Below are 26,566 nucleotides of genomic sequence, written 5' to 3' on the forward strand. Positions count from 1 at the left end.
TTTTTATTATTTTGATATGCTGAAACCATCCCTAAAAGATTTTCCACTTATTCTGGAACATTGTGTATAGCATATAGTGTATATATGAACACATGCGCAAGATATAAAGAGCGGATGAAATAAAAACAATCGATTTAAGATCAATTAATATATGTAAGCATCTCATCAAAACGTTACTCTCCTTTTTCTTATACTAACTTCTCGATCATTGTCAATTAAATGCAGCTGTGAAGTCAATTAAAGATATATAATTACTATATTCTATAATACAATGCTGTGTTATCACATAATATACAATGCTTTAGATTTAAATTAAATGTGTGCGCATATGCATAAGTATATCGATCAATCAATCGATTAATCGAAAAAAATATCGAGTGAATGATTTTAAGAAACGAAGATATAGAGTAAGACAAAGATAGACAAAACGCGATGATTTGAAAAATATCATAAAAAAATACAATGGGATTGGTAGAAAAGGCATTGACCATAAATAAATAACAGGGGCAGAGGGGAAAAGTAACGTCGATCTCGTTGGCACGCTCTGAAATGTTCCTTGAAGTCGTATTTACAATCAGAATCGAAACACATGAGACTGAGAGTTGGCTGCGCGCGTTAGCGCGCTGTAGATCGCGAAACTCATGGCTCGCGCGAGTATGAGCTCCATATCGGAGATAACAAAGAAGGAGGAAACTAATAAGAACAGCAAATTAAAAGATAATGTCGGTGAAGTTTATTCGTTAATGGAAAATCATTCCTTGAGGATTCCCGCTTTAGCAAAACCACCGGACGGAGGATGGGGCTGGTTTGTCGTCCTCGCATCTTTTCTCATACACGTTATCAGTAAGTTTATCGAATTATTTTCCCCTCCTTTTTCTTCTCTTTCCTTTCACTTTCATTTCAAATCAGAGTTATGCGATTTCCGCGAAAAATGCGATCTTGATGTCCTCGACCGCATTTTTTTTTTTTTTATATTTCACAATGTCATTCTATCATAGGTCTTTGATAAAAGCTTTAATCTTACTCTCGTTTCAGTATTTATTACATAGATCGTGATTCAATATAAAAAAAATTGTATTTTCATTCATACGTTTTTAAAAAAGCTTCGGCTTCTCTTTCGTTTCATTACTTGTTATATGGATCATCTTGTGGTTCAACGGCTAACGAATTTCTCGATTTCTTTAAAACACTCATGATAAAGTTCTCTCAATTACTTGTTTTCTATATTTTTTCATGTTTGCAATCGCAAAGAATGCAGAATTATTAAAAAGAGTAAAAAAATGTGATAGTAAGCATGTACTAATGCAATATCGATCAATATAGAAAATCATTTCACGATAAAGAGGGTAACGTCAAAAGATCAGAGGACATAAACTCGTACGTATATATATAACACACGTGATGCGTCATTATGTTCCCCAACTCGATTTCTTTGTTGCATTGTGAATTTGACGAAAAGAGCGTAAAATTCGTTGAAACGAACATTTTGAAAGAAAGAATATCATCTGCGAACTATCTTTAACACGTTGAATATATGTATTGTATTGTGTGTGTGTATGTGTGTGTGTGTATGTTATATATAACACAGTATATATATATATATATATATATATATATATATATATATATATACATACACACATACCTATGTCGATATATGAAACTTTATTTTTTGCAAAAAATAAAGCTTCACTTTAAAAATTTTTATATGATTTGTATATCGAACATACGTCATATATTTGTATATCGATTATTAACTATATTCTCACAAATATAGTTAACAATCGTAACAGAAAAACTGTATTAACTAAAAAATAATGCGTTTTTACTCAAAATTATTTTTTGCGTAATAAATCTACTCTGAACAATAGATTTACGATAAAAATAAAAATCAAGTATAAGTAATTGTGAGAACTAAGAAAGAGTAAGAGCTTCGTTAATGCGACAGACAGAAATATTTTCATTTCTATGATTGCACATGAAATTCATCGACAATAGAACGTTACAATCCATAATCGTGTTCATATTGCGTTATCATTGGAGATGACGCATTGGAAGTATGATTTTGACAGAGTCGAAAGATGTAAAGATATATTATATATTTGTCTGCGAAGAATCCACAGAGAAAAAAAGCGAATTTTAGATAACCTTTGTTGACTTTAATTGAAACGGTGTTTCAAAAAAAACTCGCGTAAAGCGTACTTTTACAGTTGAATACACTGTTTTTTTTTTCGTACAAAAGACGAAACTTTTGGCTTGAGTCATCTTCTTATCTTTCTGTCGTTCAACTTCATCCGACCACTTTCATATCCGTTCATTAAAATGAATTTACGTTCTCATACCGTCAATGAGCATTAAAGTATATTCTTCGATCATTTTGATCACAAATTTCATTGAAAAGAAAAGAAAAAAGAAGAAATAATCATAATGTGTTAACAGTTTATTTCATTTGATTTAACGGTTATATAGTTTCAATTTAGCATATAATCAGCATTTTAACTGTAAAACGTGTACATTACAACCAGAGAAGGTCAAACCTATCATTTTCCTTGTTAGAATAATGATAAATTTCGTAATGCAATTAATAATCAACATGAAACATATTTTCAACGATCTCAGAAACAAGTTCTATTATAATATTCGTTGAATCACGCACGATACCAACGAAATTGAAAAACTTATGTATTACTTTACAATGAAATGAGCATGCATAATAAAATTAGATCGACGGTCCACTTCGGACGTCAACAAAAATTTTATCTTTATTACTCACGGCGGATAGTTATGAGTTACTGCTTACATTTTAATAGGTCACTCGATGTAGTTTGTAATATATTTAATATTGATTAGTTTTCGGAAGGAAATCTTATGTTTTTAATATTAGTAAATGATATCTGTCTCATTAAGCATTTATATTCATATTGTTTGTTAGTTATAGCTTCAGTTCGTATGCTTCAATTTATATCGTAGCAGGTAATGACTGATCCTTTTCAATTAGGTAATCGCAGGATCGTTATTAAATCTTTGCCTTCTACTGATACCATTTTCTAATCTAAAATTTATAAGTCATTTTCGATTAATAAACATTACTATATATTAGTTTCTTTAATAAAAATTAATATCAGACTTGGAATTTTAAGGGATCCATTTTCTTTCTCTTATACCTTATCCATCTCTTGTTAACAAACTTTATATCAGTTTCTTTAATAAAAATTAATACGAAAGTCTAATTTCTATTTATGTCTTGTTCGTTTCTTATTAACAGCCGATGGAGTGACCTATTCTTTCGGTGTATTTTATTTGGAACTTCTTTATTACTTCGAGGAGGGAAAAGGTGCTACTGCCTGGATTGCTTCGATACTCGTCGGGGTAACTTTGTGTTCAGGTAAGATCGATCAATTTCATGATAATTCATTTTATAATTTCTTTGACATTCTCATTTGAAGGTCCGATATCTGGATCTTTTGTGAACAAATATGGCTGTCGAGCGGTTACTATAGCTGGCTCGATTTTCGCTAGTGCTTGTCTATTAGCCAGTGTCTGGGCAAGTAGTATCATTATGTTATACTTTACCATTGGCTTTGGAACAGGTAAGTAAAATGAAATAATTTTCATTGAACCATTCTTAGATTGCTATTATATGCAGTTACAATATTATTGTTATACGTAACCCATATTCACAGGTTTGGGCTTCGGATTAATATATTTACCAGCCATAGTAAGCGTTACTTGTTACTTCGAAAAGTATCGTTCTTTAGCAACAGGTATAGCGGTTTGTGGTTCAGGTTTAGGAACTCTTATTTTTGCTCCTTGTTTGGAATCTCTTATATCAAATTATGGATGGAGAGGAGCTATGATGATATGTTCCGGTATTGTTTTGAATTGTATTATACTTGGAGCATTTTTCAGACCACTTGAAACTTCAATACTTAAAACGAATCATAATTCAAAGGTATAGTCTAAAAATAATTTAATGTAAGAAGAAAATTAATGTAATTTTAGGGATGTAATCTTCATCAAAATGTTTCTATTTTAGGGCATATCTGAAAAACTACAAAGTATAAATAAATCTTCTACGTTTACTAAACGACAAGAACGTTCGGATGAAGTAATCAATCCGGAAAACAATATAAAATTCAATGTAGTTAACTTTGAAAAGAAAGTTATGCCAAGTAGTATGAGGACTACTTTAAGTCAGCCTATATTAATTACTAAAGTCAGCAGTCAACATAAACAATCGCTTATAAGAACATTTGGAAGTAGTGAAGAAACTAAGTGCCATAATGGATTACATCACGGCAGTCTGGAGAACATTCGTAATTATTTGTCTGTATCTTCTGCATTCAGATTTATTAGTATTCTGACTTTATTGCTCTTTCTTGGTTTTTCCATTATTATCTTATCAATAGATCTAAGTTGCATTATACAAAATCGTTATTAATAAATTGCTTGATAAATGCTTTTAATGATCTAAAATTGATATATTAACAAAATTTATTGTATGCATTTACAGTAAATCTTTGATTGTTGATAATAAAGAGGACATTATTCCTCTAGATACATACTCTAAAAATATATCAAACATAGTTGAAATTAAAAGGACTGAAAATAATATGGCGTTACCCTCTAAATCTGAAAAAAAAATCAATGTACTTCAAGAGATTATGGACACTTCTCTATTAAAGAATCCTTTGTTCATTATTTTTACTCTTTCCAATTTTTGTACCAGTATTGGATTTAATGTGCCTTATGTATATCTACTGGTAAATAATTTATTGTTCACATTTTGTAGATTTTAAAAGTATTTAAACTGTTTTTTTTTTCTTTATACAGCCACAAGCAGAAGAACGAGGAATAAATAAAAGTTTAGCTAGTTATTTACTTGCAATTATTGGAGTAGCCAATACTTTAGGTCGTATTATTTTGGGATATATATCTGATAAGCCATGGATCAATCGACTCCTTGTGTACAATATTTGTCTCACGGTCTGTGGAATAGGTAAGTATTGATTTCTAAATAATATAGTAATCAATAATTAATAATTTTCTATGAAAAAGCAATCTATAAAATTACATCTTTTATTGTAGCTACAATATTGAGCACTTTTTGTACCAATTTTACTGCTTTTGCATTTTATTGTATTATTTATGGTTTTACTGCTGGAGCATATGTAGGCCTTACTTCCGTTATTCTAGTAGATTTATTAGGCTTAAATCGTCTTACGAATGCTTTTGGACTGTTATTACTTTTCCAAGGCTTTGCATCTCTTCTTGGACCACCTATAGCAGGTAAAAAAATAAAATGCAGAATTATCTATAATATTATTAAATGTCTTATTTTTTCCAGGTTGGTTATACGATGGACTTGCTTCATACGATCCTGGTTTTTATACTGCAGGCAGTATGATCGCTATTAGTGGTTTGATGTTATTTTTTATTCCTGTACTTCAACAAAAAGAAAATGCAAAAGAACCTAATAGATTAAGTATTATGAATTCTCAATCAGCATAGACTGAATAAAACAATTACGCGTATCCTTATACAAAAACTTCTGATAATAATAATAAAACGATAATAAAAAATATGTAAATTTTATAAATACTAATTTCTAACGCCTAAAATAAAACAATACTATTTTACTAAACTATAGTTATCGAAATTAAACCAAAAATGATAAAATTCTGTTATTAATAACCTTAGAATTTTACAATGAATGTCTTACAATATTAGTAAAAAGTAAATGAAACATAATAACAAAACTTTGTCCGTCCTATTTAAAAAGTGACGTTTATCTGCCGCATCTGAACTGCGCATGTACACGAAAATCCTTTATCCTGTTAGAACCAATGAAATTGTTTAGAGAGTATAATGTGTTGCATAGTAATGGAGACGCGACAGAAGAGAACAAAGAGAGCCTTCATCTTTGAATGATGTACTTCCATTAATAAGCTAATCAATTTGTAAATTCAATGTTTCGTTTTTTATTCAAAGATAAATACGAGTTAAATTAGGAATTCAACATTTATTAGCTTAAATATTTCATATTCAATCAGAATTATTAGAAATTGATTAGAAAAAATATCAATTCGTACAGTTGGATTACATTTATGAACTTGCCTTTATGATACGCTTTCCGATTGTATCGCAAAACCTCGGTGAGTTTTCGAACGCTTGAAAAGGCAAGTTCTTTGCTTTATTTTGTATTTGATACCATTTTAACGTTCATCGTCTTCTCGTTATATTCAGATATCACTTTCGTACGTGATAGAGTACGGCTTTGTTAGGATTATCAGGGAACACGGTGAAGTTAATTGAATAATAGCAGAAATGTTGAAAATCACATTGCTTATTCTATTTTGCGCCATATCAGGTACGTATGCAAAACCATAATATATTACTATAATTTTAATGCAAATGGCAGATGGTGCATGAGAAGTTCATGACGTAGCAATATATAAGTAATTTTCCGTTTAGAAGTAAAAGGAGATTTTTGAAACTTTGGTGTGTTCATGCTTAGCGAATGTGATCGCTGGTTTCTGTCTTTTTATTATTATTATTATTATTATTATTATTATTATTATTATTATTATTATTATTATTATTATTATTATTATTTTCAACATAAAGAGTTGAAAACATATTGAACTGAAGCACTTTTTGTTTCTGACAATCGGTAAAAAAAAAGATTAGAAGAAAAAAAGACGAAAGCTTCATTTGTATGATGTTTATGAAAGATAGAATCAGATTTCTTACGAAACCAATAAGAATGAAGCATTTATATTCGAGCAACTAAAATTAATCTCAGTCCATCGTATTAGTTAAAGAATTTGAAAGTTACACTAAGCCATTAATACGATAAAACATCCGTTTACAATCGCAAGCAAGCGAAATACAATTCCTATTCTAAGATTACTCTTTATTTAAAAATGTTTCGATCGATACTCTTAATTAACCGTTTTGTTACTGTTAATGTTTCATTGTAAGGATAAAAATGTAACATTTCAAAGATAAGTTTCAAATTTGGCATACTTTTTAAAGAACGTGTACACATTTCATTTAATTACTTCAATTACTCCTGTAGTTTCTCGAATCTAAATCTTATTACTTTGCTTGTTGCAATACGGTAGTCTATAAATTAACACACATACATTATATCATCTTGTAAATTTCTAATCTTTTTGTATTCTAAAAACAATTTCAATGATAATTGGATTTCTAACATATTATATCATAGAAAAGAAATTTCATATGTAGATACTTTTATGCAGATAGATACATAATCTACAGCATAACATATATATTACATAAGATATCAGAAAGAAAATGGATGAAGTTATAACATTGATATTTATATTTGCAATTATTCATATTTTTTTTACATGTAGTAGAATGGATTATATATATAAATTATAATATGTATAATATAAATATAATATATATATATATATAATTTATTAATTTATTAATTATTTACAATGAACACTTTTCATAATATGCATTCTATTTAATATTCTAATATAAAAATAAAAAATCTCTTTCATAATAAAAATATGAGTATGTGCGCATCGAAAATCACTCGAAATTGGTATTTGATATGATAGGCGGATTTTTATCACAAAAAAATATAGAAATATTTTAAACTTTATTAAACAAAAAAATTTTTATCATACAAAGATATAGATGTATCTTGAACATTAATAAACGAAACTACGCGAGATAACATGTTTACCGCGAAATAATCAACGTATGCTATTTAATGTGCTAACGAATGTACTGAACACTCGTAAATGTAGAAAGAATAAAGACACAAACCATAGATAGAAAGTGACAACAAAAAATTCTGATAAGAAATACATATATTTTCCACTATTCGACGATATTTTACGAACATTGTTTGTGTATATATCGTGATTTTATATCATATTCAAAGATTAATTATAAAATATTATATTATTTAAATTTTAATATTTTATAGATTATGGTATAAGCGGACAGTCTAATGATGAGATACAAGTATCAATTAAACCTATAGATGCAACAGAAATTAAAAAATTAAAACCTGTATTTTCAAATTCAAATTTTACTTCAAATGAAACAGCTTCACAAACACAAGAAGCTTCAAAAAATTCAAATGTAACAGTTTCTAATGTAGCAGCACTAAAACCACAAACAGAAACTGTTGCGTCAAGTACAATTACTATTAAAAATGAAGATTCTTTTACGCCAAATACTCGAAATATTGAAAATACATCTGCAAATACTCTCATCAATCAAAGTTCGTTCAAAGATGTTGAAAATGTTCTTGAGAAAGATTTAAATAAATCTATTCTAATTAAACCTTCTGTTAAACCTGTACCTTTATCATCTACTCCAATTATTTCCCAATCTATTACTATAGCACCAATTGATTCTGTACCAGTTCCAAAACCTGGAAAGTGGATACTTAATCAAACCGGTGAAATTTGTATTATTATTAGTATGGCTGTACAGTTTAACATTTCTGATGTTTTTAAAAAAGATAACCAGGTTTGTATAATTTCAAAAATGTTAAGTAAGAGTTAAGTTTTCCAATTTTAAACTTTTATTAAAGACTATTGTTATGTTTCAGACAATATACAAAGTATTCAACCTGCCTGATAAAAATAATATGACTAAAGTATCTGGCTCATGTGGACATTTAGAGCAAAATATAACTTTACAATGGAATGAAACTGCAAATGTAACAAATAACTTTGTTCTTCACTTTATCAAAAATGATACCACAAAACAATATTCTTTGCATCATTTAGAACTCACCCTTACTGAAGGAAGTAAGAACTGTTTTATTAGAAAGTACCTCTCTCTCTTTATCAATATAAATTATTTTTTAAGATCTTTATCTGTTATGAATGTTCTATTATTAATTCGTTAAGTTTATTAATTATTTTTATATTTTAATTTTTGTTACAGACGAAACTTCAATGTTTGTACACAATGCAACACTATTTTCTATTGGATTGAGTAATTCATACAGATGTTTAAAACAACAAAATTTCACTTTGAACTCAAATAAAACAGTAGGATATTTAATGATATCTGATTTACAATTCCAGGCCTTTAAAGAAGACAAAAATGTAGATTTTGGTGAAGGTAAATGATCTTCCTCAAGGTTTATACTAAATTTGTTTTTGTTTAGGAATAAATTTAAATAATTATTAATATATTTTAAATATAAGAAAATAATATTTTTATCTGTTATTTCTGTTTAGTTAAAGATTGTAAACTGGATACACCAGATATTGTTCCAATAGCTGTGGGTTGTGCACTGGCAGGTTTGGTAATCATTGTACTGATCGCCTATCTTATAGGACGTAAGCGAAGCCAAGCACGTGGTTATCTTAGTATGTAATCTGCTTGAAGTCAGATTTTTTACTGGTCAGTTTATAATTTTTTCTTATATAAATTTTGCATTACAAGAATCAGTTATACTACAAATTTATCTAATTACTCATTGTGCTCATAGACTATAAATGAATCTATACAGTTAAAGTATAAAACTTTTTGTTCATAAAGTTACTATTAAAATTATAATGCCAAGCAGTTAATTAGTAAGATAGTTTTAAGGTATGTATAGCCGAGAATTTGCAGTTTATAAAAAGTGAAAGTTGCAATACTATGCTATATCTATGTATATCTGTACGTTTCGATGAGCGAATTATCTTCTAGAGGTTGAATCTCGTGGAAACGTTTGAGTTGGTATTGTTGGAGTAATGGTGTATCACAAGCGGCAGTATTCTTTAAATAAGTATAACAAATCTGAGGAGGCATTGTTTAATTTATTACATACAGACGTATAAAGAATTATATTTGCCGAATATTTACAATCATTAAGTGTCTCATAAAAGATCTAATTATTTCGTTTTAGAATAAAAGAATGTAAATTTTTATTATTATTTGCATAGAGAAATTTAATAGAATACAAAATGTTAGTAAAATTTATTTGTCATCCTTATTGCTTTTTCTTGAGGAATTACTGTTGGTAAATGCGAAAGACTGTGATCCATGGTATATATATATTTTTTTTTTTCACAAAAATAGGAAAGGGCATGGATTATATGGATTTAAGTAGATAATCCTGCTTCTGCCTACCCTTTCGCATAAATGAACATGTGAAACTAGATGAATATAGGCCGTGTATGCTACTCCAGAAGATACTGTTAAATCATTAGCCATTAGAGTTGCCTTGTCTTTTTTTTAAATGAATTCCTGTTTATTCAAATAATTAGTTACCTATTAACTCATAGAGTACGAAGCAGGATGGAACTGAGCACTCAATATGGCCAGTGCTTATTTTAAAATAAAAATTAATATCAAATTTTAAACTTTCTCCATGATAATTGATGATAATGTGCAAATATAAAACATAAAGAAACATTCTTTTGAAAATTCAATTTATCTTAAAAACGCAAAGAAATTTGTGTGTAAGTAATAAATTGAAATAATTACAGAGTCATATATTAGTTATTAGGCCATAATGAGTTTTCTAACAGTAGTCTAAAGGTTAAATGTGATTCATAATCGATATAATATTATGATGAAAATATTTACAATTGAGTTATGGAAAAATTATTTTTCATATTATATGAATTAATTATGAATAAAGGATGCTAATTAATAATTTAACATAATGGCCAACAAAATTTTTATATTAATTAATATATTATCCGACTTTTATTTATGGCATCAAAATGAATTTTTATTTGAAAATTAATCTTTACCGGAAAAATTATTTTTCATATTATATGAATTAATTATGAATAAAGGATGCCAAGTAATAATTTAACATAATGGCCAACCAAATTTTTATATTAATATATTATCCAACTTTTATTTATGGCATAAAAATGAATTTTTATTCGAAAATTAATCTTTACCGGGTCTTTTCCAAGTTATTACTTTTATAATCTTCACATGTCGTCTAACAGATTGTTAGATGTAACTTTTTCTAATAAATTATATTTAATATTCGGAGTATTCTGAAATTTAAGGAAAAATAATTTAATTACATTTTATTGTTTTATACAATATATACATTATTATTACATGATCGATTAAGAAAAAATAAAAAAACAAACCGTAAAGAAAGTACTGTATATAGTGCATGAATTATAATAAACTTGGGATTATAAACATGTATTGTAGTTGTAAAGGTGCTTCGTTCGTTGGTAATAAAATTAAGATATTTCGAAAAATTTCATTGTTGAGTATTCTAATTTGAAAAGTTTTTATTATTTTATTATATTCATAGCATTTTTAAAAACGATACTAGATGAGCTGACTCCGTTAAAATGAACAAATATAAGTTATTCTCTATATATTTCGTAGTAAAATTATAGTGATCAATACTTTTTTATGGATTTGTGGATTTCATCATATAATCAGAATAATTGTGCGTATCTAATTATTCAACTACCAAGGTTTAGTTTTCATTCCTGCAGCTATCGGCGCTGTGATCTGTGCTTGACGAATGGCCGATAAACACACAATATATAATACAGAGTTAATATTAGATAAAATTTGGGAAGGTTTCGAAGTAGAAAATTTGTAAGGAACATTAAATTTAATTTTCTTTGTGATGCACATGGTGTTCTTATAAATAGTGTACATACATTATGCTTGCAGATCTATATGTCTTTGTAAAAAAATATTAATAATTTAATGATAGTAGTAAACATACAGATATGAAAAGTGAAACATTTTGGAAACGTCGTTTCTGTCGGACAAAATCAAAATACATGTTATTAATTGTATTTGTCGCTGGTATAGTTTTCTTCAAACATCAAATATTTTATCTTAAAGAATTGAATAGCGCGATCGTGGGTAAATTAATAACCGGCTCCGTACGAACATCTAATTACATCGTAACCGGAAAAGTACGTTCAAAATGGAACGAACCGAAATATTCTAAATTAATACAAGATAAAAATGGCCGAACTGTTTCGTTACGTGGCATACGTAACGAAGATATTACCAAGTATCTTCCTAATGCTAGAGATAAGTTTGTCTGTTTTTCTTCGAAACAAGAAATAGATTTTATTCAAATAAACGACGATTATTGTGATTGTCCATTAGATGGCAGCGATGAACCAGGTACAAATGCATGTAACAACGGTACATTTTATTGTGAAAGTTCTTCGTTAAAATTTAAAGGTATTTTTAACCAGTGATTATTAACGTAAATATCGTGTCGAACAAAACAAATTTTCATGTTTTTATTTCTAGAAAAAATTCCTTCCTATAAAGTTAACGACGGCTATTGTGATTGTTGCGATGGTTCAGATGAATGGGCAGAAATTTTGTTATTATATATGCCTAATGGTGAGCAATCTTACATTCTAAATGTAATTGTATTTAATCAAATTCATTTTAATAAAACATTGCTTTTTTAGAGTCAAAAGGAATCACTTATCGCCAAACAAAATGTAAATATAACTGTTAATAGAGAGCCTTCTGATCGTAAATGTTTTTCTGAAAGAAAAATAAGCTTTATGAAATTGAAGGTTATTGCTTTGTACATAAAAGATGTAGGAATATAGATTTACTTTTAAGAGTACATTCCTATTTTACATATATTTATGTATATATGTACATAACTGTAATATAAATCGGTTGTTTTTTATTCTATATGCATAAATTTGATATTATTGATAGAGAAGCGGACTATCTATGTATTCCTTAATAATCTAGAAAAATAAAAATTAAGTTTTCTATAATAGATTGATTCTTATAAGATAGTATCTTTTTATATACATTATTTTAATATTTATCTAATTTTTATGTTCAATAAGAGAGTTACATCTCTCTTATAATTTTAAGTATATTGAAATGCATTATTATACTACGTGGTTTATTCTCAAAATGTACAATACGTTGTATAGGCATATTTAAACTTTGTAGCGTATTATAAAAGCAAGATTCTTCCATAGAGATCCAAGGTCGAGAAGTATCCTGAATTTGATATGGTGTCACATGTACATGAACATCTATCTCTAAATTGTATTAAAAATGAAATTATCATTAACATTAAAATCTATTGATAGAAGATATCAAAATGGTTTATTAATGTTGTCCATAAAGCATCTACTTACTCAACTTTGCTAATGATTCAAGCACGTTTCTATCTGTAACCCAGGTGTCTTTATAACCACCATGACCACCGTCTAACCACCATATACTTTTAATATTATTTATAAAATTTATCATACTAGTGTTAGGTATTGATTGTGATTGATAATATTGAAACTCGTAGAGAAATTGATTTAATACTACACATCCTTTACTAAAAGCCATTAACATTAGATTTATTTTATCAGGAGTATATGTTATTGTACTCTAAAGAAAAAAAATTATATAGACATATAAGAATTAAAACAAAACCAATTGACATATTACAAGCAAATTAATTAAGAAAAGTTTACCTGATTCACATCCAATGTATTAAGTTTTGTGCAAAATGATCTAATAAGCTCTTGAAGATTTTCTAAAGCATTGAATGTAGAAGAGAATGTTGGGATTCCATAATCATTGGATTTTACAAAATTATCAAAACAACTAAATACGTTGGATGTCCTGACATAACATAAAATAATCTAAAATATAGTACACAGATTAATTTATATAATATAAAAAAAAAACTTTTACCTAGATGGGCAGATAACAAATACATGATATTTAGGAAAATTGTGTGATAGCATACGCGCAGTATTGTCCAAACTCCACTCCATATACTTTTTCTTATCTATACATTTTACCATATTTTCTTGTAAATCCTAATGAGAAACAGTATGCTATGAAAACCTGTGATGTCTAAAAATAAGAATAAGATAAATTTGTACATACTTGAATGTCGCCACCAAAGTAAACAAGAAATTCATGAGACTGTAAAATTATAGGACGTGCATATACCACATCATTATATCTTGCTCCAAGGCCAGATATTTGTTTCCAAATCCAAATTGTAGAAGACATTGAAGTAATATACTTTTCCTGCAGCGATCTAGAACAGACAACTGATTTTAATATATTTAGATATTTGTTTTTTCTTTATGTAGTTTACATTTAATATAAAAAAGAAAAATATGATTTTATAAGATTATATTTAGAAAAAAAAATTATATATGCAAAACAATAAAATTACGCGGTTGTCATCTTTTTTCTTATATTTTTTAAAAGTTTTTTCTATTAAAATAAATTTTGAAAAGCTAGTTCTTACGAAATCTTAAACATCCTTGTCTACAGTTTCTCGTGTAATGAAATTAATGCATAAATTCATTTGCCAAAGGTGGACACATGGTAAAAGATAAGAGACTAAATTTTTGATAATTATGGCATATAAAGACAATTTATTAGTTAGTATCGAATTATCTTACCCAATACTTCATTCAGCTTTCATTATCGTAAGTAGAAATTTTTAACAATGTTACGTAAAAAACGAATAATTCTAATGATTGCATACGTTATTATCTATTTACATCCATTATTATGTTAACTTCGGATAATGCGCTAGTAATATTGGAAATTTTCTAAGTATTTTAATTATATATTTTATTGTATGTTATTCAAAATTTATTTCACGATATGTAAACACATAGCCATGTATACATGTACATCAATTTAAAGAAACGATCAATATACTATCACCAAAAATATACTTTATAATATTTATTTAAATATGTACTTTCGTCGTTCAGTTTTTCAACATTCAATACGATTATGCTTTGTTTTATTCCCTATGATAAAAATATCGATGTAAGTATATGATATTCATAAAGAAAGAGAACTATATTCATTGGGCCGTAAATCTATATACACAAACATATATATGTATTAGTTGTAATCCAAAATATAGTAATTATTTGATTTCAAATTGAATACAAACTTTTGTATATCTCTTATAAGATGTATTACTCAATATAATTTTGCAGCGTGCACTATATAATGGTTATTTCATAAACTATGTTAAATTTCTTTCAAAATAGTTAAGTAATCGTTATATAAGATTTCTCTTAAAGCAAAACATTTTTCGATAGCCAATGTAGCCGCTCCGTTAAGTTTAATCACAATAGAAATCGTTTATATTTTTATATTCTACGTTACCTTCGAGATACATGTGCTTTTGCGTTTTTGTGACTTAACCTCACTTTTCTTTTATTTAACTTTCAGTTTATCGAAAATACAAATTAACTTTGAGGATGCAACATGAAATCGAGAAGAATGTTTGGGATCCTCTTAACATTTTTCACGTCATTAGCGACTATAAATACGCCGTTGTTGTATTAAATTGTCCTATATGTTTGAAATATAATTTGATGTTTCAACTTTGGGAAAAAGGTTGGTAATATTTTTATATAATAAAAAGATGTGTTAATATAAATAACATTTTGTATAATCCATAGATGATATTTTGTAGCACAAGTAACTGTCACTGTTGATGGAGGTACACACAGATGGTTAAATTATTTAAAGGAACAAGGAATAGATGTACTTAATGGAAATTATAGTAAATATGTACCAACCTTTATTACTGGTGATATGGATAGTTCTTCACCATATACAATTCACAGATTACAAGATATTGGTTCCAAAGTTATCATAACGCCTGATCAAATGTTTACAGATTATACAAAAGCTATAATGCAATTGGATCTTCATATTAAGAAAGAGAATATAAATGTAATAGAATTTATTTTAAACAACATCATTGTACTTTTAATATTGTACTTTTTCTATAAAAAGTATTTCTTTTTTACAGTTAAATGGTATATTTGTAATAGTAGAAAATTCAGGCAGATTCGATCATCTACTTGGCAATATTAATACGCTTCATAAAGCTGAAAAAATTATACAAAATGTACAGGTAATGTTTAATGATGGAAAAAACCTGTTGTTGAGTGGATAATAGATCATTTTCTTTAGATAATACAAGTTGCAAGTGATTCATTAACATGGCTGCTAAAGCCAGGTTTCCACAGGATAAAAATACCCGACATATTGCTTGAGAAAAATAATTGGTGTGGACTATTGCCGATAGGTGCACCTGCTAATCATGTATCGACGACTGGTTTAAAATGGAATTTAGGTATATATAATATATATAAAAAGTAATATTTATTTTAGAATATAAAATTATAATGGTTTCTAGATAATGCATCTATGCAGTTTGGTGGTTTAGTTAGTACTTCAAATACGTATGACAAATATCCTGAAGTAACTATAAATACAGACGTACCTTTAATTTGGACGATGGGGATTGAACCGTTAATGAATACTATAAATGATAAAGAGAATTCGTCTATGAACACTCGTCTATGAACACATTAATATTATATAGTATTCTATTATATGTTTCTTAGTTTATTTAGTTTCTTAGTATATTATTTATTTATGATAAAAAATCTAAGGAACTTGTAAAATAAGAAACATATATAGTTATAATCAAAGAACCTTCATTTATTAGTATATATAATTATTATTATTGTACATTAATAGAACAATTTGTTAAATTTGTATTTACAAAATCTAATTTATCTGTTATTTGGGGCAGGTATTAAAGAAATCTCAGAGATTTTCATATTAAAACAGATTTTGATTTTTATAAATTAAGGACCTCAAAGGTATCTTTTCGAGGATTATATGAGTTTCATGTACATTCCTTGATAATTTTTTATATACCTGTTTACTAGAAAGTACAAAGTACTTATTCGTTGCAAATGTAAAATGAAATTAATCATAACAAATATTGGATAAAAAATGCAGTTAAAAATTGTCAATGTAAGGGTATATTACTTGATTACTTTAGAAAGAAATAACAAATTTAATTTTCCTTTACAAAAATATTACTTAAAAAGCTATATTTAGATTAATTATTTTTAATTATTTTCGTATTTACAGTTCCTTTTTAAAGTCTATATCACAAATTAATTATACACAGAAGAATCTCTACGCTGGAAATATAAATATTTATATTTTTCAGACAAATAAACATAAATTCTTTTAGGTATCTTTCGATTATTTATGGAAAGAAAATATTATGTATGCAGTATTCATATGTCCATAAAATAATATGACAATGTAACGTGTGTAAATAATACATTTATCTTTTTTATCTGCAAATATCAAAATAAAAAATGTTACTTTCATAAAATTCTTTGAAATATATTCATTAATATATGTATTTAACATAACCGTTTAAAATATTAAATATTAAACATATTAAATTAAAAGATTTGAGCGATTATTTGTATATTTCAAAAAATCAAGATATATTTTTAACCAATTACATGTATTTGTATGTAATATAACAGGATAGCAGATCAAAATATTTTAATTTCGTAATTAATTGTACGAACCTTCATTCAGACATCTATGTACATAACGAGTCAACGAAGAAGGCGCGTAAACAAGTTTGAAATAAGCAAAGCTGAGTGAAATGGTAAGAGTGGGGGAGGTAGAAGAGAGTAAGGAGAGGGAAGAGGATCGTGTGATCGATGTTCTGCACGATTCGTAGCAAGGAAATACGGTTACATAAATCGTAAGATTTGGCACGGTTATTTACATATGTAAAGAAGAGAGAAAGAAAGAAAGAGAGAGAGAGGGAGGGAGAGAGAGATAATAAAAAGTTTTGGAGAAGGAGTCCGTCAAGATAGAAGAAGAATCGATAGAATTATTCGTTGAGACGATCAGCTGTCATCGTGTTTACATTTGCCGTTGTTGCGTCGTTAAGAGTCGATGAGGAGGACGCGTGAAATATATTTGCTAGTAGTGGGGATAACGGCCGTTGGGCAGTTCTCGACGATCCGTCGAACCGTTAATGTTGATTCGTACTTTTTTACTCATATTGATACGAGCGCGGGAAAACGTGGCAAACGGTGGCGAAATAATCAAGAGATATAAAAAGTCGCGTACGTTTTCGCAAATGCATCGTCAACGTAATTGGATATTATCAGGAGGAACGAGTAAGCAGCTCTTCTTTTTCTTTTTATTTTTATAATTTTAGAATTAAACGGATGTATGAATCTGTTAAAGATGGCGTTTAAATATTATTCATTTAATTTTTTATAGTTATACTTTCAAATATTTTACAGTTGTTTTTCGAATTTATTTATTTCCTTTTCTTTCAAAAATAATAGAGATTATTACCGTTAGAATATTTATCGAAAAATTGTGGCGACGCAATGCGGAAGTAATCGGAAACGTTTTCAAACAAGAAAATACAAAAAAGGAAGTTAAATTATTCAATAAAGTTTTCATTTCGTTCATAGAATAATTTCAACCCGCAAAGTTCATGCCCGGTCGTTCGTCTTTAGCAGGTCTTTACATCGATATCATTTTAATATACGCGCACGCGTTTGAGATTCAGGTTTGGTTGGTTTACAAACGGTTAGAACCGGGTTGATTTCGTTATCTTTTCTATGATGCGTAAACGCGTGTATTATACGTATGTATAAATGACGAAGACGATAACCTCCCAAGCAAAGACCGGTACATCACGGTACTATTTATAGTTATGTTCAAATATTTTTAAGTTCTGAACTTTCATATCGATCAAAGATACACTTAAATGTTATCCATTTTCATTAATAGTAGAATAATATATACAACACAAATAATAGACAAATTTGAAACTAGCCAATTGAATGTCATCGTTGGTATATAGATATCATTCTTATTAAAAAAAAAAAAAAAAAGTTTACAATTAGTAAAGCGAACTTCTGATGGAACATATTGTTTCTAATAGGGAGAACGTTCGTACATTTCTACGTCGTGTACTTACGGGTGTATAAGTACGCGCGTGTATTTTGGCGAACAATGTAGCCTCGGCTTAGCCCGGAGCATCCGCTATCGGAATGGTGTCAAGCGTCGAATGTAAATAGCCATATGAAAGTAAGAATAGATACGTTAGTAGCCGAATTCATGTTTGCGTTTTGCGCAACTCTTTTGTTCTGAAAAAAGTCCTTTTTTCTTTTTTTTTCTACTTTGTTCTGATTGAACATTAACACCTTCCACTGTAGATGCAACATACATACAAATATGCATATGCATATGCATGTGGGTGAGAATGTTTCATGTGTATCATGATTCCATTTATGGTATCGAAGTATCATTTTTTCTTTTTCTTTTTATTAATAGTAAGATAAGTCGCTTGTATAGATATTTTAACTTTGTCGTGCCCATTTTGATTAATTTTTCGATATCTCATTCGAATGGAAAGGAGTTGCTTTCTTTTTATCATTTATCGACTATACTCTTTGATCCGTTATATCTTCATTCGTTAAATGTCTTGCTCAGATATAAATAAAAAACGTGGCACATAGAATTTTTTTTAAAATGTAAAAAAATAGAGGAGCTTACACAAAAGATCGACCGATGTGAAAATTTGAATCAATAGTATTCGTCATAAGGAATAGCTGTAGTTCTTTCGCAAATAAATCATAATTTTTTACCAAAATTCATGTATATGTATCACGACGGATTTTTGAGGGATGTTACATTAACAACGACGAATTTTTTGAAATGTTACATTCCTGACATAAGTATATGATTTTTTTTCTAAGTCTATCTTATTTTTCGTTCAGTTCATTTGGAAGTAAACACCAACGTTCAACTTTTGTATATTTCTTTATTCGTAATATTCTATGGTAGGTTCAAAGTGAAGTAGAGAAGGAGAAAGAGAGAGAGAGAGAGAGAGAGAGAGAGAGAGAGAGAGAGAGAGAGAGAGAGAGAGAGAGAGTGAGAGAGAGAGAGAGAAAGAGAGTGAGAGAGAGAGAGAGAGAGAGAGAGAGAGAGAGAGAGAGAGAGAGAGAGAGAGAGAGAGAGGATTCATGATGATATTCGCCACGGAACGACGACATTAAAGAGGATGAACATTGCGGTCTATTTCGTTATACGATTCTCTCCGTTTGCTCGTTTTCATCATTCGACATTTCGCTCGTAGAGCAATACGATTAAAACACTTCGATCAAGTTCTCGTATTTCCTTTTTTAGTGTATTCCTCGAATCTTCACAAAATATATGACTTCTCCAAAAAAAAGAAAAATATTAGAAAGGGAAAGACAACGTTGAATCAACGATCTTTCTTCTTAGTTTAATACTAAATTTATTAATTAATCAAAATGAGTAATTATAATCATTTTTATACTAATGTTTAAATGAAATTTCATCGCGTGTTTGTTCAAGGCATTATAACTTAAATATGATCTAAATCATATGTATATATCATTTTATTATTGTATATAATATATATATAATTCTATATACCATTTTATTATATATTAAATAATTTACATATAATTTTTTATTATATAAATATTCTACTATTGTATTATTCTATACATATTCTATTATATGATATCAATATGAAATAATAGAATAGATATATTGATATGATATAATAGAATATATATATATATATATATATATATATAATAGAATTCTATTATATAATATAATTTAGATGATATTTAACTCACACACACATATGTACATAATAGAATTTATATGAAAGAAATTAATTTTATAAATTCCTTTTCTCTTCTTGTTTTTTCTGAAATATATATGAGATATATGTACCTTAATGTATCGGAATTATATTGTCGGTAGTTCTTTAGCGTTAATTTAATGTTATTTAAATATTTAATTTGTTTTTTATTAATTTATTCTGTAAATTTCCTTTCCTTTAAACGTCCTTTTTTTTTATTACTCCCGATACATGTTTAAGGTATTTGGCTTTGTCACGAGGTCCACGATATAAGAATAAAGTTATACAGGGTTTAACAGCTGTAAACGCTCGTACGATCACGAATGTGATTATGTAAGAACGGTATTAGAATAACGTTTTAACTTGACGTTTATTACACTAGTAAGCATTTTATCAAATGCGTTCTCACACCGATGCCAATCTGTCCAATCGGTACGTCGCGTTATTTACGAACTATGATCCAAAGGCTTACAATACAGCGAATATGTATAAAAGAAATTCTTAAGAGAAGAATTTTTAAGAGTCGAGATGTATTATCTATTTAATTATATCTTTCAAATAAGGATTAATTCGAAGAGGTGGATTATATGAGAAAGTCGAGACGTAATACTTCTCGAGACTAAAAAAAAACAATTCCAGTTACTTTTTTCTTAAATCGTTATCCGAGTTATATATACTTTCCAAGTGCTGACTTATCAAACGACATTGAATGCAAGCTTGACGTAACGTAATATTCGAATTACGTCTTTTTTGCACCGCAAATTTAACGAAATTGTTCAATAAGACGATCTACGAATTTCTTGATTAATGATCACTACGTTTGCAAATATGCCGATTTGATAGGTCGATTGATGTTTGTATTTTTTATAGTAACAATATTGAAATTATTTTTTTTTGTTTATTTTTTTTCTATAGTCTATATAGAGTTTTAAAGTAGCGTTTCTGGAGAAGTTGATTAGAGAGGTAAAGAAACGTCGACGACGAGTTTACACGGTAACGGTTTTATGATTTGCCCACGGATACGCCTCGCTTTTTGAAAGATTTTTCTGCGTCGAATGACGTGCGAAAGACGCAATGATAACGACAAATTTACAGTATATAGACTAATAGCGACATTAACGTTATACTTTCTTATGTTAAGTACAAGATACCAATACTAATTGATTCTATATCATGGAAATATGTAACTATATTTACGATGATACGTACGAATATTTGAAAGAAATAAAAGGAAAGAACGATTGATGATTTTTATTGATCTATGCATTTTCCTATCGACCATCGTAAATTGATTATCATAAATGCGAGCTTGATTTCAATTGTATTGCGAAGGTAACGCATTCATTCAAGAGTAAAAGTTCGATGCTCTAGAGGATCTTTTCTAACGAAGAGAAAAGAGAGCGAAAGAGAAATAGGGAGACATACATAGAAACATCATCGACTCCTTCCTTTCTTTCTTCTTACGGTCGTTGACATTTCTATACTCGTGAAGGTTCTCCTTCACGCTACATTCCATTAAGTCAGTAAACAGAGTGTAGTTTATTTGAACGCGTAGCTTTTTTCATAAGCCGAAGTCGACGAGCATGTAAATCACCTTAGCGTTGAAATCGTTTTCATCTTTTACTACGTCATACAGTCTACATTTTTTTTTTATAGGTATTTAAGTCGACTAGTTAAGCCAGAAGGGACTATTCTCTCATTTTGTTTATTTTCATCTTCTGCTCGACGATCTAACGATCGTAACAAATTTATTTTTACTTTCGCAGAAGTTTCTTCAGTTAGAAATCATTTTGATAAATCTTCATAGTTAGTATGTTATCTCATTAAGTAAAGATAATAATAATATTGTAAGCAAAAAAGAGAGAAATTTTTTTAACGATTTTGATGTCAAGAGTTTATCTTATCCTGCGAGAAGGAATTGTTTTAATTTATTTGTTAATCTTTTTTCTTCGCTGTTTCATTTCAAATAATAAAACGAGTTTTTTTTAAGAATATATATATATATATATATATATATATATATAAACGCTTTTACTTATTGTTTTTATACATACGATGATTATGTTTGCCATGAGCAACTGAAGTTTATTTGCAGTTAGGAACCTTGTTTACTTCCATTCGATCAACGCTCATTATTACTTCGTCTACGGGTTTGATTAAAGGTTAATACTTTTGTTCAGAGTTACGACGATTTCCGTAACTTTTCTTTAAATCTTGTAAAATTTGTTGGGTTAATCAATAACTTCTTCAAGTGATTTTTGCAATATCGTTAACAATTATTTAACAAATTAACTACCGTGAGGATCACCAGTAACCAGCAACGTCGTGGGATCATTGATAACTGATGATGCCATAACAAAACAATAAAATTATGATTTTTTATATAAATTCTATTATATATATATGACTTAAATATGATATAAATTATTTACTAGTATTATACACTAGAATTTTTATATATATATATATATTTTTTTTTTTTTGCATTATATTATATTTATGTAATTCTATTTAAAACATATAATATAATAAAATATGTATATAAAATAACGTTATAATATAACGTTTATATCATAGAATTTAGTATCAGAGTATTGTTAATGTAAAATTTAAAATCTTATGAGCTCATGATTTTCCTATAATTTCTACTATTTTCGTTCCATCCGGATGAAATTGTGTTTAGTTGTTCATTATGTTCCGATGAAATGTATAGTATTACTTAATTTGCGAAACAGGTTTTAAATGACTGAATAGCTCTCTATCAAATGACATTTGTACTACGCACTGTATGTGCTATATCTAATATAAAATATAAAATAAAATTAAAATCTAATCTAATTTAATATAAAATAAAAATAAAATATAAAAAAGAAACAAAATTTAAATTACAATTTAAAAGTAACACATATACAATTCAGCTTTGTTTTAGCTACATCATGTTTAACAGGAGAATATATTAGTATAATAGAATTATGTATATAATTACGATAAAGAAATATTATGAGAATAAATGTATGTAAATTACTTAGAATATAATAGAATAATATATATATATATATATATATATATATATATATATATATATATATATAATAAAATTTAGTATTAATAAGGACTAGAGTATATAACAAAATTATCTAAATATTATGAGAAAAATGAAAAAAATATACATATTATATATAGGGTCGCCTTTATATTTTTGGATATCTTAGGTACAATATATTATGAGGCCTCAAAAAAGGCCTGTTTCAATTAATCAAGTTCATAAGCATATTTTTTTTAGTTTTTTTCTTCTGGTTTTAGTTTTAGCAAATATACTGATTGTTTTTTATATTATTGTTTGTGAGAATAAAGATTTTAAATTATGGCCTCGTGCAAAGTGAGACTGGAGCTTACACTTAATATGCTTTATGATTATGTGGCCTTGATTATATATGCAATAATAGAATGATATATACCTATATATGATTTATATCAAATTTAAATCATAATGCTTTCACATGCAATAAAATTTCAAGTAAATATTTTTATTAAAAAGGTTATTGTAAGCAATCACTCTTGACTGATTGTTAAATCTATCGTTAAAAATGTGATCGGTCGATAAGGAAGATTTTTTGATTTTTTTTCATTATAATTATATCATTTAATAAGAATAATGTAAAAACAAAGAATAAGAACGCATGCACGCACGCACATATACACGTTTTTTATTTCGTATTTCGTAGTTGTTTATTACATCTAAACAAGAAAACATTTTATAATTTCTAAAGAATTATCGTCGTGAGTAACGACGTCTCGCTTCAATGAGTTATCAACAATTTTTTGGATTTAACATGGCTCCGTAATTTTCCATACGACTACTACTAGTAATCGTAAGGAAACTCGTACTATGACGAAAGAAGTTACATCAATCGTAGCCTATTGGAATTATTTAAGTACATATCAGGCATTGCTAATATCGTCTAAATCGACATGAATGCACTCACACACATACGTGTATACATAAATATATAGGGTGGGCTGAAAAGTAATATTACAAATTTTTTTCATTGAAAGTTTTTATACTAGAACTACCAAACACAAAAATGACGGATTTTAGATTTCTTGTTTTATAATTTACTAAAATTATAATCATTATAAATATATAATAGCTAAAATCTAGTTTCCTTCATTCATTTATTATCGTAAAATATATCAATTAAATCGACACAAACGTATTCACATTACACGTATACACATATACGTAAATATATAGAGTGGACTGAAATTTGTAATTACTACCATTATAATTATGACAAACATGTAAATATAATATATAACATTTTTTCTTTCATTTATTATCATAAAATTAAATAAATTAAAAATCATGATTAATAAACTATTTTTTTTTTAAGTATCTATCAAATTATTGGATATGATTCAAATAAATCGGTAATTTTTATGTTAATCGAATAAAAAGAAACATTTGATTCGAGTAAAGCGAATGATTCAAGTAGAAAATCGAAAGATTATGTAGTAGGACAGTTTCTATTTTTTTACTTCGATCTTTCACTTTCAATGATAAGAAGTCATCGTCTTTACGAGCACAATGATGTCAAAAGGTTAATAGTAAACTCACCTTTCGATATGGATCCATGAAAAACGGCTCCATGTTTATTTTTTTACTGTAGAAACACTTTTTGCAAAATTATCTTATTTTGTAACAATAAATAAAAAATTCTCTGAAGTCGCGGTTGATTTCAGTTTCACACTGTGCTCCTTTATTCGCTTTACTCTACAGTTAAAGATTTGAGCGTTATCGGTTTGTTATTTTGATAAAGGAGGAGGGCAGCACGAATAGTAAAAGTCAATTGTCGGTAAAGTCAATTTCTTTGATATCTTCAACTAATTGCATATACTAAATGAGTTGTCTATAATTAGATGTATCTATGTAATAATGTGAATTTGCATTTTCATTTGAACAGAGAAAGTTGAATCGAGAAGCGTGGATAAAGGATACATATGACATTTATATTATGTATATATATATATATATATACACACATATATACATATACACAAAACATATTCTTGTTTTAAAGACCTAACCTCGTTTAAGAACGTCGATGATCTCGGATGTCTAAGCGGACACTTCGCGGTTTCCTTTATCGTACATGGGCATATATACGTATGGTTATTAAGGTCACTCAAACGTTGATTGCGGTCCAAGGTTCTAACTACTTAGCCATTTTGTACGAGTACTCGACGTAGGTCGTTTGCCAATGGCAAGTTTGTTCAATATGGATATAGCCGAAAGATAATTCAGGGAGATTTTATTAAACTATGAAATTATCTGTATTTTTCCATAAATTATTATAATATTTATAAAAAATTTGAAATTCATGTTGCACGATACGAATGATTAAACGGTGTGTAAGATGTTAATGTAAAGATAATGTTGAATGATAAGATAATTTAATAATGAAATATTAAAAAGAGGATGATCAGACAAGTGGCTCGACCAATTAGGTGGTTTTCATGAAGACACAATTCATTCATTCATTCAACGAAGACATTATTCTTGCAAAAAAATTTCTCACGATAATAAATGTAATGAATCGTTAAAATCATTAAAAATATTTTATCTAGAAAATACATTTTATTCTTATAATATTGTCTCTTATATTTTATTTCTACCTTAAATAATTTCATTTTTGTTTTTTTTTTATGTAAAAAATGAATCACGAATTGTAAAATATTATGAATTTACTATTATGAACTTGAAAATTTTCCTTTAAATTTGATTATACAGATTCCTACTATTCAAATAAACCGGTTAAGGTTGTAAATAGGTGTGTTTCATCTTTCGACTTTAGTTTTATACATATAAAGTGTAATAACTATGCGAGCCGTGTTTATTTGAATGTAGCTAGTGGACAATGCGAAAAACTACAAATCAGATTTGCTCTCAGTGGCCCACTTTCGTCCTTGCGTGCACTATTCTTTGACGTGCATTTCGAGTTTAACGTTACACAATCTGTGCTTATTGTGCAAGTGTAACATATTTACTGC

The 26,566-nt window shown here is 27.9% G+C and overlaps 4 protein-coding genes across 14 annotated transcripts; 3 read left to right on the plus strand and 1 right to left on the minus strand.

Moving 5' to 3' along the window:
• The first annotated feature begins 504 nt into the window (after positions 1–504).
• LOC124957901 (monocarboxylate transporter 12-like) lies at positions 505–5,644 on the plus strand. The gene is made up of 9 exons (XM_047515403.1): positions 505–843; positions 3,266–3,385; positions 3,447–3,590; positions 3,684–3,952; positions 4,037–4,326; positions 4,514–4,763; positions 4,834–4,999; positions 5,089–5,289; positions 5,348–5,644. Exons 1-9 carry the CDS (start codon positions 642–644, stop codon positions 5,509–5,511), a joined length of 1,806 nt encoding a protein of 601 aa, XP_047371359.1. The 5' UTR covers positions 505–641; the 3' UTR covers positions 5,512–5,644.
• A 518-nt stretch (positions 5,645–6,162) lies between these two features.
• On the plus strand, positions 6,163–12,189 carry LOC124957906 (lysosome-associated membrane glycoprotein 1). 2 transcript variants are annotated; one of them, XM_047515430.1, is made up of 6 exons: positions 6,163–6,370; positions 7,976–8,526; positions 8,609–8,810; positions 8,950–9,129; positions 9,249–9,414; positions 12,112–12,189. In XM_047515430.1, exons 1-5 carry the CDS (start codon positions 6,328–6,330, stop codon positions 9,386–9,388), a joined length of 1,116 nt encoding a protein of 371 aa, XP_047371386.1. In that variant the 5' UTR covers positions 6,163–6,327; the 3' UTR covers positions 9,389–9,414; positions 12,112–12,189. The 2 variants fall into 2 exon arrangements, with proteins under 2 accessions (XP_047371386.1, XP_047371385.1); XM_047515429.1 differs by lacking the exon at positions 12,112–12,189 and having other exon boundaries at positions 6,164–6,370; positions 9,249–10,662.
• LOC124957903 (thiamin pyrophosphokinase 1-like) lies at positions 10,778–16,756 on the plus strand. 3 transcript variants are annotated; one of them, XM_047515416.1, is made up of 9 exons: positions 10,778–11,583; positions 11,708–12,189; positions 12,262–12,357; positions 15,202–15,369; positions 15,449–15,538; positions 15,656–15,711; positions 15,791–15,895; positions 15,955–16,117; positions 16,181–16,756. In XM_047515416.1, the coding sequence occupies exons 1-9, from the start codon at positions 11,507–11,509 to the stop codon at positions 16,348–16,350; spliced, it is 1,407 nt and encodes a 468-aa protein (XP_047371372.1). In that variant the 5' UTR covers positions 10,778–11,506; the 3' UTR covers positions 16,351–16,756. The 3 variants fall into 3 exon arrangements, with proteins under 3 accessions (XP_047371372.1, XP_047371371.1, XP_047371369.1); XM_047515415.1 differs by having other exon boundaries at positions 11,662–12,189; positions 15,449–15,711; XM_047515413.1 differs by having other exon boundaries at positions 15,449–15,711.
• On the minus strand, positions 12,563–25,526 carry LOC124957907 (mitochondrial protein C2orf69 homolog). Of its 8 annotated transcripts, none has more exons than XM_047515435.1 (6): positions 25,134–25,526; positions 13,879–14,035; positions 13,681–13,808; positions 13,458–13,608; positions 13,128–13,371; positions 12,563–13,028 (listed from the first exon to the last, which is right to left on the minus strand). In XM_047515435.1, exons 2-6 carry the CDS (start codon positions 14,005–14,007, stop codon positions 12,832–12,834), a joined length of 849 nt encoding a protein of 282 aa, XP_047371391.1. In that variant the 5' UTR covers positions 14,008–14,035; positions 25,134–25,526; the 3' UTR covers positions 12,563–12,831. The 8 variants fall into 8 exon arrangements, with proteins under 8 accessions (XP_047371391.1, XP_047371393.1, XP_047371387.1 ...); XM_047515437.1 differs by having other exon boundaries at positions 13,879–14,048; positions 25,134–25,525; XM_047515431.1 differs by lacking the exon at positions 25,134–25,526 and adding an exon at positions 15,136–16,059 and having other exon boundaries at positions 13,879–14,048.
• Between the last annotated feature and the right edge of the window lie 1,040 nt (positions 25,527–26,566).

The sequence above is a fragment of the Vespa velutina genome, chromosome 2, assembly GCF_912470025.1.
Source record: "Vespa velutina chromosome 2, iVesVel2.1, whole genome shotgun sequence".
Classification (NCBI taxonomy): Eukaryota; Metazoa; Arthropoda; class Insecta; order Hymenoptera; family Vespidae; genus Vespa; species Vespa velutina.

Excerpts from the sequence above, each read along its gene's own strand:
- LOC124957906 (XM_047515430.1), top strand. The coding sequence starts at position 6,328 with ATGTTGAAAATCACATTGCTTATTCTATTTTGCGCCATATCAG. Across the intron at positions 6,371-7,975 it reads TCTATTTTGCGCCATATCAG|ATTATGGTATAAGCGGACAG; the intron begins GTACGTATGCAA and ends AATATTTTATAG. Across the intron at positions 8,527-8,608 it reads TTTTTAAAAAAGATAACCAG|ACAATATACAAAGTATTCAA; the intron begins GTTTGTATAATT and ends GTTATGTTTCAG.
- LOC124957903 (XM_047515413.1), top strand. The coding sequence starts at position 11,507 with ATGGCCGATAAACACACAATATATAATACAGAGTTAATATTAGATAAA. Across the intron at positions 12,190-12,261 it reads TTCTTCGTTAAAATTTAAAG|AAAAAATTCCTTCCTATAAA; the intron begins GTATTTTTAACC and ends TTTTATTTCTAG. Across the intron at positions 15,896-15,954 it reads AAATTATACAAAATGTACAG|ATAATACAAGTTGCAAGTGA; the intron begins GTAATGTTTAAT and ends CATTTTCTTTAG.
- LOC124957907 (XM_047515431.1), bottom strand. Across the intron at positions 13,372-13,457 it reads ATACATTGGATGTGAATCAG|AGTACAATAACATATACTCC; the intron begins GTAAACTTTTCT and ends TTTTTTCTTTAG. Across the intron at positions 13,029-13,127 it reads TGAATCATTAGCAAAGTTGA|AGATAGATGTTCATGTACAT; the intron begins GTAAGTAGATGC and ends AATACAATTTAG.
- LOC124957901 (XM_047515403.1), top strand. The coding sequence starts at position 642 with ATGGCTCGCGCGAGTATGAGCTCCATATCGGAGATAACAAAGAAGGAG. Across the intron at positions 844-3,265 it reads TTTTCTCATACACGTTATCA|CCGATGGAGTGACCTATTCT; the intron begins GTAAGTTTATCG and ends TCTTATTAACAG. Across the intron at positions 3,386-3,446 it reads CGGGGTAACTTTGTGTTCAG|GTCCGATATCTGGATCTTTT; the intron begins GTAAGATCGATC and ends TCTCATTTGAAG.